This window comes from Branchiostoma lanceolatum, chromosome 5 (genome assembly GCF_035083965.1).
Source record: "Branchiostoma lanceolatum isolate klBraLanc5 chromosome 5, klBraLanc5.hap2, whole genome shotgun sequence".
Taxonomy (NCBI): Eukaryota; Metazoa; Chordata; class Leptocardii; order Amphioxiformes; family Branchiostomatidae; genus Branchiostoma; species Branchiostoma lanceolatum.
The window spans coordinates 7595042-7612956 of record NC_089726.1 but is presented as its reverse complement, the minus strand read 5'-3'; the positions used below and the strand labels follow the sequence as shown (position 1 = coordinate 7612956).

The window sequence follows — 17915 nt, the reverse complement described above, 5'->3', positions numbered from 1 at the left end:
GTGCCCCCCCCCCCCCCCCCCACTGTTTCCCTATCCCTTTCAAGGTCGGCTACTGAATTACGCAGCCACAACAGCTGTCAACAAGCATTTACGGAAACGGTATTAGGAAGCTGTTTTCAGAACAGTTCTGCTGAGTCATTCGCGCATTTGGAGGTTACAAGTTACGTTGCTTTGGCTCTGATTCCCTTTGCATGTAAACGCTACATGGAACCTTTTTGAGTAAGAAAAATCGCAAAATGCTTCATTCAAGCCATAAGTCTCATTAACCCTGCTTGTTCTATGTCTTAAAAATCTATTCTCTCGTTTTTCTGACCAAATGAAATTTCAGCAACCCGCGTGAAATACATGCGCTTTGCGCAAACAAAGCCCTCGGTAATTAAAAATTTGTCAATCAAAGTCCTGACATTTCATTTCATGTAATCCACCTGACTGTGATTGGTTGACAACAGAGGTGTGTCTAAGGCGGGGCGGAGGCGTGGCACTATTGTTCTTCTCACTTCATGAGCTCCTGCAGTCCACAGACCATGTTGGCAGGCACGGCCTTGTCAATCAGACGGGGGTACGGCAAGTTCAGCTCGTTCATGAGCTGCACGAACTCGGCCTTGGGTTTGGTGAGTCTGGGGTTGAACTTCTTTTCCTCGGCCACGGTGGTGACTGTCTGGCCGGTGTAGTCGTGCGCAGGGTACAGCTGGGTGTCGTCGGAGAGGGAGAGAATTTTGCCGTGCACGGAGTCGTACAGCCGCCCGGGGTCCCCCTGCTGGAAGTCCGTACGGCCGCACCCTCGGATGAGAAGGGCGTCCCCGGTGAACGCTTTGCCCTGATTTTTCAGCACGAACGTCAGACAGCCGTCCGTGTGTCCGGGGGTGGTGCGGACCTCCAGCTCGAACTGTCCGAACTTGATGGTGTCCCCCTCGTCTACGTGGACGTCTGCCACCGCCTTGCTTCCCCGTGCGATCACGCTCTTCACCTCCGATCTCTTCTTCAGCTCGCCCGTACCGGTGACATGGTCGGCGTGCACGTGTGTGTTCAGGGCATAGGTCAATCTCAGGCCAAGCTCCGAGATCACCCGAGTGTCCCGATCTACCATCTCGACTACGGGGTCGATCAGGACGCATTCGCCCGACTGGCGATCGCCCAGAACGTACGTGTAGGTGAAGCTGCTCTGGTCGAAGAGCTGGCGGAACACAAGGCTCGGGTTTTCTCTCGTTTCGCCGGTGGCGCAAAGTCCTCGGCAGTGCAGAAGGAAGGGGGAGGGGCGCAGCTCTGTTCGACACCGTTTCGCCGAGCTGACGCTTCTCCAGAGGCCCGCCAGGGCTCGTCTACCTGCCGTAGCCATCCTTACGGTCTTCTGGCAAGGACAGACTCCCGATAGCTATCGCAGCTTCCTCTTATAGCCGCTGGTTTGATTGCACTTGGCGTACGTGCAACTTCACCCTGCAGAGTATGACTAAACAAATTCTACCCACTCTCGGTCCCAAGACAGGCAACCCTGGGAACGAGAGGTACATAGAGGTCATCGTCCGCCAGCCCGGAAGAAACCATTCACAGTATAGGGTACTAGTATTGCACAACTTCAGCCACGAACATAGGAGATATGTATAAGACAAAAATCGGGAAAACAATTGCCATTGGTGCTATAAGGTGATGGGTGACATTAAGAGGATATCAACATCTAGAGGTAACACTTCGTTGTATTTTCTGATTCACTCCAATCGTTTTACTTTCGGCGGGATCGAACACACGTTTTATTGTCAAAAACTTTTTTCAGCCAACCCTCCTTAACTTTTTAAATTGAATGTTCCTTAACCTTTAGCACACTGAAGAAGCCATTTGGCACCCAATTCTCTATCGGTTCAAGTAGTACGGAGTTAGGCAGCAGGAACGTGCGAGTGCACACGTCAAAGCAGTGATTGTTTACTACCATGAATAAAAGTTCCCAACTTTTGTTTACATGATGTGCACGTGTGCGATGTATCATTAATTTGGTCCAATAGGGCTGACTTAGACCAATAGGACAATGGGGTAAGCCAACACATTTGGTTAACTATTAATTGGTCCTGTAGGTCACTTTTGTATCGTTTGACTTTTAACCGCCATTAACATTAATCCGCCGGGTTACAGAAATCCGCCACTTTGAAAAACAGTGGGTTTGAGAGATCTCTAGTGCAGCACCCCCCAGATATGCACAGTTAAGATATACAGGAGTGCATTATACTGGGGGGGGGGGCGTTGGGTTGGAGATGGTCCGTAGATATTACTAGTATTCATTATAACCATTCGGTTACCCTGTTCCTTACTATGCTGCATTTCGGTCTATGGCGTTCGGACAAAAAGTTCGTCCTTGACCCCTGACCCCCTGCACTACGCGCATGACCATTCGTTTTGGATCCACTAAAGCGCCTGGCAACGCTGCAAAGGTCGTCTATAACTGACATTGGAAACTGGATAGTTTTGAGAAACGTTTATATGAACACAAAACAAGTGTATTGCAGCAAAGTGATCATGATGAAAAATATAATATCACAAATGAAATAACAGGCCATAACAGCTAGGGTACTTTTCAAAACGCATTTTAATCAAGTTCAATAAACATTGCAAGCACAGATTTATGAAATGCCATTGACAAAATCAAGTTCGGCTGTGAATTACTATGTATGAACATATTGCATGACGCGACATATCATAACATTGCATCATGGGTATCAGGGCGTTGGTTCCCAGCGACTGCGAATCCATCAGCATATACATGGCACATATCCATACAAGCAACAGATACGCAGCCTGACTAGATCTAGCCTGGCAGCCTTAAAATCAGCATTCACCTTCCCATTGGTCGGGCTATATGCGCGGGGGAAGCCCGGCATCCATATATGCATAGAGCCACGGACCCCGGAAAGTTTGTGTTTAACACAGACTGCCAGATACAGAAAAAAAGAAACTTGGGCTAACACTTGTCTGCCAGACTAACTATGCCGGCTATAGGGAGAGTATTTGCGTGTGGAGTTTAACCACCATAGGGTTTCCTGTGCATGTTAACTTTACCGTGGACTGACTCTTACTGGCCAATCATTCGTTTTATTGCTGGATTCTACGATCCATACCCCGTAAAAAGCCTGGTGGAGGTTAGGCTAACACAAACAACGATGGTTAATATCACAAAAGCTTTTTATGTCCGGCATAACCAATTTTCGAAGAAACCGAAGAAACATGTTCTAGGAACCGAAACATGTAACGTTACTCCAGAGAATTCTGAGGCGTACACATTGAGCTAATCCACAGACAGACTGTTTTCACAGCAAAGTACGCATCATACTCTTAATTTGACAAATATCACAATGATAAAGCTACGGTTACCCTTAATTGCCTTAGAACGTCATTAAAATTCAACACATCAATAGGACTTGTTAAAACAATTACCAAGTATTTACACAAATTTAGATGTCATTTTCAAGATAATAACAATATCTGGATATCAAGAAACCCCCAGACACCTACACATTTCAGAATCTTCGATTGCAGAACGACGATTCTTCCCTGCTTCGTTCTCTCAGAGATTATGATAGATCTTCAAATGCAAAAGCGAACAACTTTCAAATTCAATACGCAACAATTTAGATATGAATAGTGTTTCTGACGCTTAATAGAGTCCATTCCGAGTCACCGCGAGGGTTTTATGATAATATTTGTAATCATTTGGAAAAATTTCTAATAAAAGTATTTCTGACTGACAATAGTTCAAAATTTTTCTAAAAGATCAAATACAAAAACATGAATTTATTTGAATTTAATTAGATAGTTTAGAAATATTTTGAAAGTAACTGCACAAAAACCTCTTTATTTGTAATAATTTCTAAACATCTATGTGATTATCTAACTTTTAGAAATATTTACAAAAAATGGTAGAAAATGGTTAACAATGGTAGATTGGTGATTGCCCCCATAAAAGTAGGCGCTAATCTGGCCCTTCTGTCTGCCTTTGTACATCTTTAGACTTCACTGCAGGACACCGCTCGGTCCTTTGTGGAAAGCATTCTTCCCTAAACTTCGCAAGGATGTGTGAATTACTTTCTTCCCAGCCCTCTGACCTATTTATAGAGATGTTACAAATAATGGTAGAAAATGGTAAGAAATTGTAAATAATTGTAAATAATGGTAGAATGCTGTTGCCATTATTTAGAAACCATTGTAAATATCATATTCTACATCATGAATATTTCTAAAGTTTTAGAAAACTTAAGAAATATCTATAAAGTTGAAATCACATTCAAAATATTTCAAAAGTATCAAATCTCTTACACAAATAATAACAATAACTTGAAAATAGTTCTAAATTATGACAATAACAACCCTCGCGGTGACTTGGAATGGACTCTATAGCATTGAAACATTTGCATCCTTCATGAGGTACGCAAAGAGTAGTGTACAAAAATTCAATTCCCTTCATCAGGACTATGGACATACTGATTCTGAATCTAGGCTCAGTCGTATTGTTTAAAATATCATCATATCCTATCAATATTCATACTACTAGATGTACTTTTATAGCTCAAATACTTATCTCATTGCTGCCCTCAGTGCCCCTTATCTATAAATTGAAGTAGACAGCATATATATATCATGATTATTAAACATGGATTATTAAGCATGTGTATTATCATAAAGTACTGAAATATTGTCAACAATTTCAATATTATACGCCAAAAATAGAAACTCAAGCAACTGGATAAAATTTTGAAACCGTCAGATGTTTCAGACAGCATCCGCTGTCTTTCGTCAGTGACATGGTGTCTGAAACGTCAATGACAGCGGATGCTGTCTGAAACGTCTGACTGTTTCAAAATTTTATCCAGTTGCTTGAGTAACTATTTTTGGCGTATCTTACTACCTGGATGTCTAACCTTCATCAACGCATTTCAATATTAATTTCTCATACATTGTTATTTGAGGGAAATGTCATGTGACGGGCAGAAAACCCGCAAATTTTCCTCAAATAGCAAATAAATTCTAAGAAAAACTCAGTCCTTCTTGCATAAAACACCGAGTCTCTCAATAGACCTCTGTATCATTAATTATATTGACTTTCATGTTAACTCAGTTTTTAACTTACCACTGATGTCAGATACTCTTTATCAATAGATATCAGAAAACCCAACTGTAGGAATGCTAGTACACAGTTAACTCTGATATCCGGATGCAGTATGAACACATTCATCCCAATGCAAAATAACGGAGGCACAAGTCCAAGGCACCTAGTCGCTTTGATATAACAATAACCTGTTGACGACACTCAGTGTTCCTTGTAATTTGGGCAGTTGAGATTCACTTCATGATTGTCTTCCGCATCGTGCATGTGTTGGGCCAATACAAGGAGGTGCATGTGTTATCCTTACTTTCTCTATGATTTCCTTGTTTGGACAAACGTTCAACGTTCTCCCGGTCGCCTTAAACGGGCAGATGTGCCACAGACTTTGTTGTTAACCTGTATCTGTATCTACTAGTATGTAGCCGGTATATCTGCCCTTCGGCGTAACACACAAGCTTTCTCTATCACTTTTAAAGTTCCTTGTTTGGATAAAAGTTCAACGTTCTCCCGGACGTTTTAAACGGGTAGATGTGCCACAGACTTTGCTGTGAAGTCGGGGAGGGAGTAGACCCGCCTGGCGTCCATCTCAATCCCGGTCTCCTCGCTGCTGGACTCCCTGGACGAGGGGTGGACCCGGGCAGAGGACTGGGTGCTCCACAGAATCATGCTCTGACTCCGCAGGCGGCGAGACCAGCTGTCAGGTGCGGGGTTGCGCTGCTGGAACACCTGCCGGATTACTGCACGCATCACCTGGAGCAGAGAGACAAGGTAGATTATGCTTTATCAGCATTTAGTACATTTACTTTACTATAGGGATACCCCTATAGAGGCCGAGGACAGAACAGGATGGGCACGGGTCACTGTTGCTGGCCATGGTTGTCGTGACGCCCCTACAAGCATTGAGGTCACGGGTCTGACCTGAATTGAACTGAACTGAACGGAACCCCTACAGCTCAACTGGTAGTAGCCTCACAGTTTAGCTCCTGGGTCCAATTAGTTGCTAATTAGGAGACCTCAGTTCAATCCTGGGTTGGGGACATCTCAGTTGAGTTGGGACTGCACCCGTCTTTCGTAAGAAACGTAAAATGGGGGTCCTGTGTTCGAGGAGGTGCCTCGAGCACGTTAAAGGGGAAGGGCTAGAAACCCCTCCCTGTAAAAATATACCCTGCAAGGAAATCTTGCCACGAGTGCACTTAGGACCGCTAAGGTACTACAATTTCCTTAACTAACCCACGAGGTCTACTGCATGCATGTATGAGTGCTGTCCATCTAAAGGAATAAAGATCACATCATTTTTACACCATGTGCATGCACATTAAATGGTGCCTCACGAAAAGGTCACAATAGGTCAGCAAAAAGCAATAATTGTTCATTTATAATGATTTAACGTTGTATATAAACTGACATCCAAAATTGTATTGCAGGGCAAAAATGCCATGAAATACGTGATACTTGGTCACAAATTCTCATTGTTGAAAAATTGATACATGTACATGCATATCTTAAGTCATCATTTATTTCCCCACTGACTGTCATATTTATAGGTCTTCTCATTCACAGTTAAAGGTCACCGGTACTAGCTGACGCTCAACGACGTAAACGTAATCTGCCGCAAAGTAGTATAGGAACATACTCACTTGCAGCTAAATGTGCAAAGGTTAGGTGTGACAGGTCTTTCAGCCTGGTAATACAACCAGCTGCTGTCGCGCCGCGTGCCTGCGAAGCTGATCTAGTGTACTAGCAACAGAGATACAGATACAGATACAGACAGATACGTTAAGTTGACGTTAATATCTTATTACCAGAGGTATCTCTTGTGCAGACATCTCCGGATACAGCCTGTCCCGAAAGCGGACGATGACGTCACCGCTCTCCTCCGGCCGGACCTGTGAGCACATGGTCTCCAGTTCTAACCGGTCCATCTGGGACAGCTGGTAGCGCGGGCGGCTGCGGGCGGACGTGCACACCAGCCAGCTGTAGTCCACCTTCGTCTGGCGCCGCCGCTCCTCTTCCTACGGGAGTTTGGGCAAAATAGGATGAATATTGTTTTATTGTGTATTGTTGAAAAGACTTCCATTAGTGAAGTACAAACAAGTGAACTTCACTATTATTCCTGGAGTCATTACACATAACATACACATTAGAATTTGTTAAATACGCATTACATCACATAATATATACATATTCACATAAATCAATTTCAATTTGCTACCAGTTCTGTATACTAGTAGACCTGTTTGTGTCCGTTTTCAGTCTGTCTTTGATGAGTACTTTAAATAAGGATGGTACAGATGACAAATATGAAATACATTTCATTTGTAGCTGCCCTCATTAAAAGGATGAAAGAAACAAGCTTTTCGAAAAAATTTAAACAATATTTCCCCAGCTTTTGCCTTCTAGAAGACCTAAAAAAATCCACATTTCTACTAGAATAAGAATAAAACACTAATCACTAAAGGTGGGACTATTTATATTATCCACTGCCTCCAAAGAAAAAGTCAACCCCGGCCCCAGTAATGTACGTGGAAACATTAGTTAGATGTATAGAATAGACACTTGTTACTTTTTTTTTTACTGTTTGTACCCTTGCAGTTAGCTTACGGGCATGAATTTGCAAACAAAAGTTACTAGTTTATATGTATCTCACAGAGGGGCTCCACGAAATCACCTTCAGGCCAAACCTTGGTAATTGAATTTTTCTATTTCAGTACATCGACCAATAGCAACATGATGTACAACAAAGAGACTAAACACATAGCAATTTATTTACATTTCTAGAAAAAAGGGTTTCTGTAGTGGACGTCATCGTGATCGTGCTGATCTTATTATTTTTTTCCTCATTTCTTATAACAATTCCAAGTCTAGTTTAAAACAATTTATTTCTGTTATTTCCAATTACTTTAATTTGAGCTACACCGTTTGTTACCTATTGTTTATCATTCTTCATTTCGTATTATCTAAGACTAAGTTGATCTTATATTACTTTCTTTATGTTGTATTTCATCAATAGTACCAACAATTTCGGGGTCTTCCCTCAGGGCACAAAGAAAACCGCCGATACATGAACTGATGAACTGAAACTGAATTCGCTTGATTGAATGTATTGAATATAGTTGTTCATTTTACTGTAGACTGTCCTTTGTAGACTGTCCTTTGGTAGCGATAGAATCATTCTTTTCGGTTATGTATTCAGTAAATTCCCCCCACGTCAGATGCTTGTGAAGAGAAATTCATATGCTCCTTACAGCTTTCGATAAACCAACTCTAACTAATCATACAGCCTCTTACATTTATACAATTACTAAAAAGCGAGAGGAAGCCGAACGTACTAGACTATACTAGATGTTTATATGCACATGAATATGTATCTCATTGTTAACATGTTACCTGTGCTTAGCCCAGTGGGGCACAAATGTACAATAAAGGTATTCATTCATTCAATAACACCCAAGCGTTTTCCATGTAACTTCATTCGATTTGTTGCCTTCTTTGAAACGTAATGAATACCAGTCAGATACAACGTTGTGAACGTTGAATCAATGTCATATCTACACTCTGGTTATCAATATGTGTCAGCGTATTGTGCAAGGTTGTTAACGAGATTGATTATACAAGATTGCATAAGATAATTGCGACTTGATGGATTCATTCTATCTTTGATAATTCTGATTCCCTGCTTGACAAGCCATCGACGCTCATGTGTATAGAATAGTTATGCACAATAGAATACTGTACATTTATACCTTCACGATTTTTTTGTCCATATACCATAAATAGAAATATATATCTCTATCAAACATTGTGATTTCGTAGGTCTCCATTTTTAAATATAGGCCTGTTTAAAATGTCTGTTATTACTAAATTTCGTATGTATGGAGGGTGGTTTTCAATTTACTTACTTTAACACCACTGGCAGGCATTTTTGGAAAAGCCCTTATTCCCTTCTAAGCGATACTTCAGCTAGTGTGCCAAAGACTAACAACATGCTGTTGTAGTGCATGCATTATGCATGCAAAGTCGGTGCTCAAAAACACCTTCATGCATGCCAGCCGGCTGCGCATGCCATGAAAGTCATTTTCGCCAGATTAGTTCTCCTTTGGTGTGCTCACACATGTCACCTTCTTTCTAGATCACTCGATCGGGAACATGCGAAATGTGCACGGTGTAAATACATGTAACATAATCAGGCAATCAAGGGGCTTTTGTATCTAACTTGACTGCTTTTCTTTGATCCATGGACGACGCTAGTAAAACAAACATTTGCCGATTTCTAGAAATACAATCGTACATGCAACAATTCCAACGAGAGCAATGTTGCCAAGGATATTGTCTGGACTTATCATATTTTTTTCATAGAACTGTATCGAATGTATCAAGCCGCATGGAACGAATATTTCATTTTTCTAATCAATATATTGTATGGTTTTTAAAGCTGATACGTGTAAGGCAACATTCTGTAATATCTGTTATTTCCTAGATCCCGTGTTCTTTTGTGATTGCACAAAATACACGTTCTGTTAATTGTTTTAAGTGACCAGTGGCGTCGAATTGGGTCGAAAAATCTTTGACATCCATTCTTATTTGATATCTTTCTTTATGCATTAGGTGAGAGGGTACGTGGGTGTCATCATTATCATGATCGCCATCACTATGTTCTAAATTGGAGCAGAGGAAATAATTCTACCCCAAGTCATATCATTGCGCGTCTAGTTACCCTCCTTAGCAGTCTGTACGAGTCTGGCGTTTTCTTCTGACGGGATATCAACTCTATTGTAGTCGGTTTCTATTGCACTAGGGTCGGCGTTGCTACTAAGGGTGCTTTGAGCAACAACTCAAGTGCACTAGAAAGCGAGTGCAATGTAGAATCTGAGAGCAATAGAACTGATATGCCATCAGAAAAAAAACAGACTCGTCGAGGCCGGGTAGTTTACGGGATTTTTTTGGCACTTTTGGGCGTGCCCCCTACGTGGCCCTGTGGGGCACCCTGCGGCTACCGGGCTGTTTTGGGGCACGGCCGGGCCCCGCGGTGACTTAAACCCGGAATTAAGATCAACCCGGCACCCGGTAACAAATAGACGGCGTAAGCTAGTTGTGAGAACACCCGCGAGAGGTACTCTCCAAGCAGAGGAGTGGGTCCGGCAGGTTTTTGGCGTGTTTTTTTCGCCTAAAAACACGCCAAAAACCTGCCGGACCCACTCCTCTGCTTGGAGAGTACGCGAGAGGTGCCCTTTCGGTACCCGGTCCGTCCACCGGGACACATTTGTGGCTTCGGGGCCCGGCCGGGACTACGCCCCTCTACGGGCACCGGTGCAAATGTGACCGTAGCATAAGGAGGCTGCGTCACGTTGCGCAAACAAATCACTTCTGCATTCCATTCAGTCCTTGTGGTAAATAATAATAATAATTTTATTTGCAAGTTCTTGCCCGAGGGCTAATTGCAATATGAAACAATACATAGCAAGGGTATACCGTGCAGATAATGCGAGTTAACAATGTTGACTAGTAGAACACATGGCTATTCTAAAAACTACTACGGAATACAATCTACGCTTTTTGGGTTTGACTTCTTTTTTGGAAGCAGTGGAAGACGAAGTGTCCCACTTTTTTTATAATGAGTGGGTTTTGGGTGGTTAACAATGTTCTAGTTTTATTTTCGTCAGTAAACGTTTGGAAATTGTGGTAAGTTTTGGAGGCTTCTTTAAAAAGCTCTTTAAATAAACATACTTCATGTCAAGCAGTCGTTTCTCGTGCACCATGGTCTGCATATGACCTTTCTAGCTTGGCGCACTACCAGGAAAACTAATTTGTCTTTGACACCAAAATTATGTAGGATGATGAAAGACCGAAAAATCATACAACTACAAGACCTTTCGGCCCAATTTGACTCCCTCCGCTACTTTAATTAAAGATTGTCAGTATTTGCTGTAATAGCCAAAAAAATACGCGAAATGACCTATCATGAATACACAAAGTCGCCTTACATGTATTATCTTTGAAAACTACAGATATTCAGATCATAAAGAGTAACGTTTTATATTCCATCCATGCGCCTTGGTAGATAAAATCTTGCTAGCTCTAAGAAAAGAAAACGCTTTGAAGGTCATGACAATCAATATACAATATTTCTACCGCCTTTGTTATCGGTGAAATTACCTTGTTTGACTGTGTTTTTTTTAGAAATCGGCAAATGTTTTACAAATTATCGTCTAGGATCAGAGAAAATGTAGGTACAAAGGGCCGTTGATTGGCTGATCACGTTATTCACACTGCACAAAATCACTTGCTATTGTGGGAGGCTGGTGTTTACTATGGCTAGACATGTAACGTTAGGCGTAATATTGCATGACCATCTGTTGTATGGGATCAACAATAACGCAATACATTTTTGTACATTTAAGATCACACTACACCACATCAATACAGGAAACGGCCATTCCATGATAACGTTCGCATCTATAGAGGTAGTCCCATAAGCCTTTTGAGGCCGTAGGGGCAGTGGGTTGTTTATCTATTGTGTCAATGCCTTGCGAAGCGGAGCCCATCCCTCTCCTTTCACCGCCTTTTACCCCCACAACCGAAGTCAGTCATCCATTTGTACACCTAGGTGGAATTAGGAAAGTCGTCTATAGCAGGTATTCGAAAATGATTCACGGAATCCATATTACACATTAAAAATGCTACATAGTAGTATATGATACACAGTATCTCCAGTGTTTCTCCGCCCTACCTCTCTCTCCCTGGCTGCACGATCAGCCTCCCGTAGCTGCCACTCCAGCTCGGTCATGAGGCAGTCCGCCACCACCATGCTCTCCGGCTTCTGCCCGGGGAACTGCTGATCGCTCCCCGTCCACGGCAGCCATGACGACAGCGGCATGATGATGATGATGGCGCTCAGGCTACACGTCCCTTACACCTGTAACAGCTGTCCGCAGTACAGTTGGACAACACGCACGGACACACGGCTCACAGCGTGCTGTTGTTCTCAACTGATTACAAAATACACTCAAATAAAACCACATGCAGCACAGCAGGCCTCCATTTTGAGTAATTGCTCTCGCGCAGGCGTTGTACGCAAAACGTTGATATTTGTGATTAAAAATGACGCCCACGCGCGACAGCTACTCAAGAGCGGATTGACACAACAACATTACCTTCGCCTAACATCACAGCGACCGTGTGGTACTCAATGTATAACGTAGTGCGAAATTTCCCCGTGTGGTTCGATCTGATTATCAATTGTAAAGGCCCGTTATCTTCGTCACCATGGCAACGCGAAGCTTAATTTTTCTCTCGACTTATTGACACAGGGTTTACTTATGGTAATCAATCCATATAAGGTAATATCCGCTTACTTCCTCGTAATCCTATGTGTGCCATTTTAAAGACTCCAGAAAGTGGTTGTAGATACGCGCCTAATATATGTATAATTAATCATTGGTATTACTTAGTACGGTACTAGCGTATACCATGTTTGGAATATGCATATAAAATGGTATTTTTGAATGTCAACAATTTTATTTTCTTTATAAATCGACTCCATATGGATTTTTTCGTTATGCGCGAAAGCCGTGTCTCCCAGCTCCTATGTATCCTCATTATCACCGCGGAATGATGACGCTCAACCAGGGACAGGTCTACGCAAATCCCGGGGCGATCAATTACGCATTGGTGACAACGTTCGCATCTTTAGCCTCCTTTGAGGCCTTCTGGGCTACTCTCCGAGCAGAGGTTGGGTTCTGTCTGGTTTTTGACGTATTTTGATTTTATACGTTTTTGTCGGGCTTTCTATGTTTCTATTTTGCCCCGTTGGCGTTTATTTTTGGGGGAGCGCTGATTGGCGATTTTCAATATATCAGGGCCAGGTTCTGGTTTGGGATATCGTATTGCCGCCCACACGGCTACGCATCTTATTTACACAGCGACGTCTTCTCTTAGCTACCTCATTATTGACAAAGACTACTTCAATCATCTCATATAACGATGAGAGATAGAAGATTTGGGGAAGCGCTTCATCAATCGATGGATGCATTTTCTTCTAGGCGTGCCTCTTATTTATCCTCCGGATTACTCTCCAAGCTGAGTTCGGCTCCGGTTTGTTTCTGACGGGCTTTTTATGCGTTTTCGGGCTTTCTATTTTGTCAGGATTTCTTTTGTCCGCCAGGCAAACAGAAAGACCTCACAAAATAGAAAGCCCGATAAAACGCGTAAAAAAGACGTCAACTTGAAACATTGCAAGGCGGAGCCGAACCTCTGCTTGTAGACTCCTCCTAATCATATAAGCGGTTGTTTTCTTCCGCGCTACATGCACAGATCACATCACACACGTACACAGAGCTAGAGAGTACTTTGTATTTTTTCTTGACATTTTGTGTTTGATTAGTCTGAGTAAACGTGAACGTACAGCCATATTGTGTTGCTTGATTAATGTCCACCAGACCTTCCCAATGCCGTATTGGGCAGATCAAGGACATTATATATTGAAGGACTGAGCACGGAACAAGTCCCCATTCATCAATGTTCGACTCATGTGTGGAAAAAAGAAATCTATGACACCTATATACGAATACATATGCAACGTTATATATATATATAATGCAGTCATGCAGATACCGTGCCAACCCGGCTGGTGCCAAATTGCAACAAGTTAATCAGGCAGTTCGTCTCAGAATTTGATTAAAAAAGGAAGTGGAATTTGATGCAGGATAAGTCATAACCCATCACGAACCCATGCTTTGTGGATATAGTGGTCTCTATAGTACTCTGACTACGACTTTCATTTGCCCCGCACAGGGAAATGATACCCCTTCCCACAGACTGACTCCCCGATCAATTATTCTCTCTAATTTTGCCGACGGTCTACTATCCATAACTCCTTAGGACAAATGTAGGAAGGCCCGGTGGAGGCTCTGTGGGTAGTTTGTTGTCCACTACTTTTCGACTGAGCAAGATTTGTCGAACAGCAGAACGAACCACGAACTAAAGTTTATCGTAAAATATATTGACAAAGGGTAGCACAACAGAGTTAAGACCCAAATTTTTCTTTAAAAAAAAGACGAGTTTTCCATCGCGGTTAAAATCCCAACTTGTTTACGCACTCAGTTCAGGTCGCGTCTATGACGTCATCCTCGGAGATCGCTCGGCAATGTCCGGTAAAACTCGGAAAAGGAAATCAAGATGGCCGGCGGAAGAGACACTGGAAGCGCTGTGCAGAGACAAATTCAGCAAGACTGGGCCAACAGAGAGTACATAGAGGTCATCACAGCGAGTATAAAGAAGATAACGGATTTCCTGAACGCGTTTGGTGGGTATTTGTCGATATTCTTCGCGTATTTGGTGCAGGCCTGAAATGTTTTGTTTTGCCACACCTAGCCCCCCTCCCCCAAAATAATTTATAACGTTATACTTATAGTTTAGAACTTCCTGGCTGTTTTTCGGTCCAATGGAATGGATATTTTGTCACAGTTACTGAATTTTGAACTAGCTAGGAGAAATTTATCCAGATTTAGGCTTTGACATCTTGGCTGGGACGAAACTTTGCTACTTCGGAGGAACTTAGTGTTGCTGCAAAAATTTTGTAGTCTAGACCTAACGTTAATTATATGTCTCCAGAACATGACAAAATTATCTTGATGATAACTGTCAGTTGGCTTCCCAACTAGAAGGAAAGGTACCAGACTCACTTTGTTTCTATAGTATAGCATTGAAGCGAGTTTATTTTTACATGTACCTAAATACTGTAACGTTGAATGTGTTTTATATGGAATTTAATTTCGGTAGGGAGAAAATGGAATGTTCTCGGTGGTTTTAAGTTTGTGGTTAAATCAAGGCGGTAGGTGGGCAGAAGACAGGTTAAGCATTTTCATGATTCTTTTAAGTTTGTGTGGTGAAGGGAACAACAAGGAAACCGCGAACATTTAAACTACTGCAAAGATTTCAACATTTGAAGTTTATTGCTTATTTTATCCCCCAGACATGTCCTGCCGATCCAGACTTGCCATGCTGAATGAGAAACTGACATCCTTGGAGAGACGTATCGAGTACATCGAAGCCCGGGTGAGTTAACACATGATTTGAACTGTTAAAAGTGCCCTGTGGTACACCGTAGTCTAGAGTTGAAAATACTATATTGTATATTTGAAGTTTATTTCAAATAAAAACTGGGAGATACAGTGTACCTGTATGGTTTCATGTATGATACTTTTAAACTGCACCAAATTGATTTCAATGCAAATTAGTAGGAGTTGAATGAAAAGTAACCAGAAGATTTGAAGAGGTTAGGTGTGATCAAGGAGGTTATAGGTGTTACAGGTTATAAGTGAGAAATATAACCAGTTGCTGCTCCTAGATAATCTCCAGGCAAATCTACCGGTGGCAAGACAGCATCCAAAAGGCCAACCAGCATTCAAAGCTACTGGACGCCTTTTGGATACTGGTTGGCCTTTTTGATGCTGCCTTGCTGCTGATAGATTTGCTTGGAGATTAGCATGTAAGTGTCTATGATGTGGTACACAGTAGCCTGGAAGTGCTCTGAAGTTTGAACATTATTTCATATTACAACTGGGTGACATGGTTTAAGCTGCAGAAATGGCTACAATTTCTAAGGCTGTGCATTTAGTTAGAATGCTGTACATGTAGTTGAAATGTAGTTAGAGCCAACATAGAAAGGAATAAAGAGGAGTGATACACTGTTTTGTATCCTTGATTTGCCTAGAATGTTCCAAACTTAAGTTTTTAATTTGATTCTCCAGGTCACAAAGGGGGAGACACTGACATAAGGATCTAGGCAGTGAAGTGATGCAGGGACAGTGGGAGTGATCATTGTGACAAGAAAGGCCTAACATAAAAAGGACTGGGACTCATTGTTAAATTCTAAAGGACACAGTGCAGGAAGTGGAGAATTTGTTCATGTGTGAACCCTTGGTGAGACGGGAGTATTAAGTGTAGGGTGACTAGGTATACATAATTTGAGTGTTGCCAAATATCTATTTGGTTTGTATATTTCTAATAATGATATAAAGTCCTTACTTAGTTTTAAGTAATACAAGTATTAGTGTACAGGTGTAAGGATGGAAGGAGTGTTACCGGAAGATCTTCTCGCGGTAGCTAGTGACATTTCAAGCGACGAGGTCGAATCAGATCCGAGCAACGAATCCTCTGATGCGGTGGGTCCGCAGGGTGAACCAGCCAATGAGAAAACAGCTGACAAAGTTCAGTCAGAGAGGTGGAAGAAGTTTAACAAAATAGACAGCGAGAGAGTGGCCATGGTGAAGAGGATGAAGCGACGACGCGGCGGGAGACGTCACCGAAAGCGCCGGAAGCTAGCTACACCTGACCACGACACACAGGCGTATAACAGCGTACCACCTCCGACCTGTGAAGAGAAACCCGACCCACTGGAGCTCCTGAAGGCATACATGGACCTCCCCAAACCGCCGCAAAGTAGCGGCGCCACGCCAGCGCCGAAGAGCGGCCTCGAGGCAAAGATCGAGACAGCGATTGCAGAAGGGAATGTTGGAGAAGCAGAAGAACTGAACGAAAAGCTGGCAGAACGGGAGATGGCTGTCCGTATCACCGAGGCGGTACGTGCTCGAGAGTGGAAGGAAGACAAGGACGTTGATGTCAAGAAACGTGGCCACAAGAAGAAGAAACAGCTAGGCTGGATGTTCGAAGCCAAACAGAGATGGGAGACTAAGGGAAACATGTAGTCCTGAACACAACTTGGTTATACCTTATGTTAACATTGTGAAGTGATTATGTAATGGTGTAGTATGTACTTGAATATGATAAATGTGTGTGTTTAGGGAATAAACCTGTTATAAACTTCTCTGTTGAAACAACATAGCATTCTGGGTGGACCTTACTATATTCTTGATACTACATGTACTCACATAGCCTTTCCCCCCTCTAGTCAATGAGGTATATGCAGTCTTGTGCAGAATACCTGAAAGACTGTGCTCCATTGTATTTGCTACCCTCCGTTGTTGTTTTCTTTTTCAAGTTACTGTTTTCTTATTACTTTTTTTTCTTCTTATTCCCGGCTAGCATTAGGAAAAAAATGTAATAAGAAAATGGTAACTTGAAAAAGAAAACAGCCGGAAGGAGTCTGCAACGGAGGCTAGTATTTGCCACTTCACTGAAACATGGTGCATGTTGGGTACTCATAGCACAACAGCATGCATCTGGACAATGTCTTTGTAAAATGTTTCCTCTTGACGTGGTTAAGTAGCTGCTGATAAAAGTAGACTGGTGGTACGGCATTTACATGTAAACATTGGTCTTGGTAGTTAAGATTTTTTTCTGAAAGGTGGTAGCTAGAACCAAATTCGTTTTGCCGTTTCTTGCTTTTCTGATTTGTTTTCGACCCATTGGATACGCTATTAGGTGTTTTAAGAGAAAAATATTCTTGGTGTATTTTCCCGGCTTCTTGACAGCTCCCTTTTAGCATTGCATTCACTAGCCTGGTTTCATCTCTGGTATCCATCACAATTGTCCATTATCTGTATGCCCTATCACAATACCAACCAACAGATTGGAGCTAGAACAGAGATGGGTTCCAGGCCAGCGTTCTACAACAGAACAATGCACAATCAGTAGGAGTGATAACCTCCAACATTAATCCGCCGGGTTGCACAAATCTGCCACTTTGAAAAACCGTGTGTTTGAGAGATCTCTAGTGCTAATCTCCAAGCAGATCTACACGTGGCAAAATTGTAATGTCAGCCAGAGAAGCTCTAGTCAGCCAGAGAAACTCCAGTCAGCCTGACTTCTCTGACTGACTGGAGCTTCTCTGGTTGACATTACGATTTTGCCTCGTGTAGATCTGCTTGGAGAT

General features: G+C 42.4%; 3 protein-coding genes and 1 pseudogene across 3 annotated transcripts; 2 read left to right on the top strand and 2 right to left on the bottom strand.

Moving 5' to 3' along the window:
- Positions 1-15: 15 nt before the first annotated feature.
- Positions 16-1486, bottom strand: LOC136434749 (persulfide dioxygenase ETHE1, mitochondrial pseudogene; annotated as a pseudogene).
- Positions 1487-2554: 1068 nt separating this feature from the next.
- Positions 2555-12232, bottom strand: LOC136434751 (protein RD3-like). Its single transcript, XM_066427792.1, has 3 exons — positions 11811-12232; positions 6886-7095; positions 2555-5833 (listed from the first exon to the last, which is right to left on the bottom strand). The coding sequence occupies exons 1-3, from the start codon at positions 11955-11957 to the stop codon at positions 5600-5602; spliced, it is 591 nt and encodes a 196-aa protein (XP_066283889.1). The 5' UTR covers positions 11958-12232; the 3' UTR covers positions 2555-5599.
- Positions 12233-14223: 1991 nt separating this feature from the next.
- LOC136434752 (probable protein BRICK1) lies at positions 14224-16177 on the top strand. The gene is made up of 3 exons (XM_066427793.1): positions 14224-14384; positions 15054-15136; positions 15832-16177. The coding sequence occupies exons 1-3, from the start codon at positions 14258-14260 to the stop codon at positions 15856-15858; spliced, it is 237 nt and encodes a 78-aa protein (XP_066283890.1). The 5' UTR covers positions 14224-14257; the 3' UTR covers positions 15859-16177.
- On the top strand, positions 16150-16920 carry LOC136434750 (protein FAM204A-like). Its single transcript, XM_066427790.1, has one exon. It carries the CDS (start codon positions 16150-16152, stop codon positions 16786-16788), a length of 639 nt encoding a protein of 212 aa, XP_066283887.1. The 3' UTR covers positions 16789-16920.
- The last annotated feature ends 995 nt before the right edge of the window (positions 16921-17915 follow it).